Raw genomic sequence first — 5,217 nt, forward strand, 5'->3', positions numbered from 1 at the left:
TTCTGAGTATCTATTACCAAGTTGCAAGACATGTGGTGGTAACAGAAAGTATGATGGGCGATCGGGTAGATTTTCCTAACTATTGATATAATATCGTGATATCTATCTGATACAATGCTCATTGACTGTGCATCGACTGCAAAGAATCTCTTCATTTAATCCAAAAGCCACTCCCATTCAAGCGCACATTTAACTTCAGCAATTCCAAAGGCAACTAGGAGGAGTTTGCCATTACCATCGCGTGTTGTAGCTATCAATAACACATCTGGATACTTGCCACTTAGATGTGTGGCATCAATTTCGATCAATTTGCATAGATAGGACCTGAATGCTTTTCAATAAATGTCAAAACCCCAAAAATAGCACTGGAACTGATTGTCACCATTCCTACGACATAAGTTTTAGGATCCCTGACTCTTAACTCATACAAATGCAGTGGAAGATCTCTGCATGTCTGATCATAATCTCCAACGGCCTTCTTTATCACTTTCTCCTAGGCTGTGTATGCTTTTTTGTATGATATATGGTCATGCCAAATCTAGCTTTTATATATGACTGAAACTCACCCATTGATGGACCTATCTAAGTCGACCAGTGGGTTTTGACTGAAACTCACTAATGGACCTAGGACATTTAGATTTCTGCAACCTTGGAACCACTAAGAAGGGTTAAGCGAGAAGAAGATATATGTGGTATCAAATCTTGATTTTGAGCAACAAATAACATGGGCTTGGTGTTGGAAGATCAGCACTCCCATGGATTTGCTCTGGGTCTAGTCTCTCAGAGATCATGGACACGTTCATGTTGAAAGTTGGCATAACCGTGGAGCACCTTCGGGAGAGTTCAAAATAAATAATGGAGGACACCATAATGCCAGCGTTGCTCCATAAATTTTTCCCACACAATAATGGACAACATAAACACCATTTATGTATACTGTATTTTTACACATCATAGATTAATTTTACAAAAAGTAGCAAATACTATGCGTGCATCTTTATATGTCTTCTTCTATAATATTTAAGTCTTGCTTCAAATTTTTCCTTCAACGTTGATATTCTTCAATGCCATTGTCCTTTGACAACGCCTCTTCAATACCTTACGACAATACTCTCACTTTCTACTTTCTCCCACCTCTATTAACTATTTTGTAATCCTACCAAATTTCACATTCATGATGACATTGCATTTATTACATTAGAAAGAGATATAGTAAATACGGAGCTCAACATTATACAGTAGAGTGAGAGATATAATGAGGTCATGCCCATCTGAATCACAAAATTTATTTTTAAATTAAATTTTTTTGATAATGTAACTCGGAAAAATCGATGTGTGAAAAGTTATTTTTGATGGAAGGGATAGAATAGAAAATTCATATTAGTATGTCTTTTGATAATTCTACGTGTGGTTAGAAAATTTTAAGACTTATGTGTCCTTTGATAAATCGACATAGTTTCTATAGTTTCTGTGTTCCTCTTCGCACTGTTTAACTTGTAAGTTTCCAAACAATAAAGCTTAATGGCCTTCCTTCATGTCAACATCTCGGGAATGACAACTAAGAAAAAACTATCCACGTTACGACAGCAAACAAAGTTTTAAATGGCCATGTAAAACTCTTCCCAAGGTCCATTATCTATCTGGTTACTTAAAATCACTCAATCGATCTTGATTTGATATCAATGAAGCTTCCCTTGTCTTTTTATGTCATGCTTCATGCAATTAATGGGCTTTGTCTCATATGACTCCAACTCTGAACACCTTCATGACCGCACCAATCCCCATAAAATAATTGCTTAAGGATAAAGGCACCCTAGATCTTGCTTTACATATTAACAATACGTGTTAACAAGTGCATGCTAGCACATGGAATTCTTTAATGTATACGTACTCTCACTCTCTCCATGTAATATATAACATATCTGGCTGTAAGTTAATTAACGTGGCGACTAATTTAGTTATAAATTATAATGAATTTTTTTGAAAATTTAATGGAGCAATAATAAGCTTATCAATTTGGATTTACTCCTTCATGATTGACCTCATTTGTTTGGATATATGTTTTGGATGAATTAAAGACAGAAAATAGCAGGAAGAGAGCAATAAAAGTTTGTCTAGCTAACAAGTCATTTTCATAACTAAATTAAACATGAGAGAAGTGGTCATATGTATTATGCCCAAAGAAATTCTCTCTTAAGAGGATCCTGCGCAATGTTGCCGGAGGATGAGGAGGAGGAGCCAAAGTTCATCATCTGAGGCACGGCAGCTAGATCTTCGTTAACGACAAAAGTCTTGTTATGATCTGCGTCCACCATCTGTTGGTCGCAGGTCAAGGTGGGTGGCTCCTGCTGCATTTGGATACAGAGGATCTCAGTTTGCGCCACTGCAAGCTGCATCTGCAGCTGAGACACCTGATTCTGCAGGTAAGAGATGGCCCCAACACACCCATATACTGGATCCCTCATCCTTGCAGTGGCCTCGTACACAAGGCTGCTCACTGCGTCTGCTCTTTGATGAACCGGAAGCTCCTGTTTGATTCAGAAATAAGGAAGAAGCTAAGCAAAATTATGATAAGCGAGGTGCAAAGTTCCCTGAGAATTGAACCCCCAAGTACAGGAGCGAGTTAGTCGGGGACCTGCAGCATCTTGCTAACGTTGCTCGCACCAAACACTTTGTGGACGATCGCAAACTTGTGGGGATCGTCGGAGGGGAAGTAGGGAGCAAAAATACAGTCTTTGGTGCAGCGCCTTCTCAGCAGCTTGCATGAGGCGCAAGGTGAGTTGCCACCCATTACCTTCCTAATTATAGAGGGGAGACTGTCGAGTGTGGCAAGAGCGCGCAGTAAGGCCGATGAATGAGAGCGTGGTTATTTATAGCAGTAGCAGGGACTGGTTTTAGTGAGAGGAAGGAAATGAAAAATGAGCTTTATCGTTGACTCAGAGAGGAAACAAAACCTGATAAACAGCGTGGAATTCATCATTAGGAATCTTAGCTCCAACTCAAACCTTGAGTCGAGTTTCATCAATCGCATTTTAAATCAAGTGTTGCAGTGTCTGTGCCTGTACCTCAAAACACGTGACCATGTGATGGCATTACAAACAATATGCATGCTTTAATTGCTATTTACCCATGAATGTCTCCGCAACTGCACTGCCACGGTGACCTAAAGAAAACTTAGGTAAATATATATGTAATCCAGCTAGAACCATTTGAATCTTGGGAGAAAGCTTAGATTCTGCATTCAACCATAGCCAAAGGGCCAACAGAAGCTCAGATTGATAATTGCTTAGTAGATCATGAATTCTAGCTGATCAAGCTACCATAGCATGTCATAAATTAACGAGACTATACAATGATCAAGAAGATGAATATGGTTAACCTAGTGATTCAAATTTGTTCATGACCATTTAACCAACGATAACTTTTAATCATCAATAGTCAATCTTTTTTTGGATTCAACTTCTTGCGAGCTATACATATAGCTACTAGCTGTTTATGTGATGAATTTCAGATATGCAGCATATTGACTCATATGTGATACTGAATCTAGAATGCGACAGATGCACATGAGTCTATTGCCATTGCTCTTGAGGTTATTGTCTATACAATTGTATGATCTTAAAAAACAATACAATGAAATTAAAGACTAAGAAAATAATTATTTAAATATTATTATTGTTTTTAACGCATGTTAGTTAGTAAGAGAAACTTATCTCATGAACATTAACTCATATTAATTTTTTATTTTGTTTATGAGGTGTTTTCATACTATATTGGATTGAGATTATTCTCTATTCAGGATGAGACCTACATGGTTAAGCCCATCCAAATAGAGTCATCATATACACAGTTAAGCATTTTGAATATTAGAAGAATGCCTTTTGGATTTGTAAGACAGTTAAGTATTTTGATAACTTAAGTAAAGAGTTTAAGTTAAATTTGTAGTTGTGTATAACTTGTGTTTTAAGTTGCATAGGATTTATAATACATACAAGTTGACTTAGCATAACCAAAAAGTGTGATGACTCAATGGCTCAACTCCCTATAGACCAATGATGACTAGTTGAAGTGGTGGACTAAGTAAAACCATGAACGATGACATGAGAAGGAGCCAAGCGCTCAAAACATCTAAGGGATGCAATTTGATGGAAAAGCACCTCAAGGTTTGAAAAAAAACTTCATAAAACACAACTATTTTTATGTGTTATCAAACTAACCTAAGTTAGGTCTGGTTTATGTCACTAACTTGTGTGTCTAAGTATGCAGGAATTTAGAAGAATACACAAATACCCGAAAGGATGAGGACTTAGTAAAAGACGCAACAAATGAGAAAGATGACACGGGAAAAGAGCTAATGGGGCTTGGTACATTCTAAGGATGAGAAGATGTGGAAGAATACTTCGGTAAGAGGAAGAATGCACAAGTCACCGAGCCAAGAATATTTGGTCGACCGGACTAACAGCTTGGTAGACCAAATGCAAGGATTGATAGGTCGGTCATCGGTCGACCGACATCCAGATCGGTCGACTAAATGCCACATCAACAAAGGAAAACAGCCATTGAGTGGATGAGTTCATCAAACACGTTAACCTACCACGTCTACAATGGTTATTAAGTGGATGTCAACAAACGATCATTGAGTGGATGAGTCTTATCAGCCATACCACGTCAGCAAACGACCGTTGAGTGGATGGATCCTATCTACCACGTCACCAAATTTGGTCAACTAAACAACTCGATCAGTCGATCGAGCGTGCCACGTTGGCACTTCGATCAGTGGCTATAAAAAGAGGCTAGGAACTTAGTTGAAGAAACACACGCATTCAAGTAGATTTTCTCTTATTATTCTTTTATCTGTATTATTGCATTATAATCAATTGTAAGAGGCTTCTCCGCCTCCAGGACATTTTTGAAGAGGAGATCATAGTGTGCTTTTTATAATCTTAGACTAGCAACCCGTTGGTTGCAAACCAAGTAAGATAACTAGTCTCTTTCCATTTATGTTTATTTTATTTCGATTAACGTATGTGTCCTTGCTACAATATTAGCAATAGAAATCAAAGATTTTGAATTGCAGGTTACTATTCTGCCCTCCCCTCTAGATATCCAAATCATTTCCACAGCATCAACAATTAGTATCAAAGTAGGGCCGCTAAAAGAAGGACTAACTGTCGACTTAGTAACTAAATTGGGAGAAATGGTGGCATTCATCCACCA

At 37.9% G+C, this 5,217-nt stretch overlaps 1 protein-coding gene across 1 annotated transcript; it reads right to left on the minus strand.

The window, feature by feature from the left end:
- Positions 1 to 2,171: 2,171 nt before the first annotated feature.
- LOC141817873 (LOB domain-containing protein 12-like) lies at positions 2,172 to 2,791 on the minus strand. Its single transcript, XM_074705496.1, has 2 exons — positions 2,636 to 2,791; positions 2,172 to 2,528 (listed from the first exon to the last, which is right to left on the minus strand). Exons 1-2 carry the CDS (start codon positions 2,789 to 2,791, stop codon positions 2,172 to 2,174), a joined length of 513 nt encoding a protein of 170 aa, XP_074561597.1.
- Between the last annotated feature and the right edge of the window lie 2,426 nt (positions 2,792 to 5,217).

This window comes from Curcuma longa, unplaced genomic scaffold (genome assembly GCF_044706935.1).
Source record: "Curcuma longa cultivar G26 ecotype Majalengka, Jawa Barat unplaced genomic scaffold, ITB_CL_G26_1.1 contig_22348, whole genome shotgun sequence".
Taxonomy (NCBI): Eukaryota; Viridiplantae; Streptophyta; class Magnoliopsida; order Zingiberales; family Zingiberaceae; genus Curcuma; species Curcuma longa.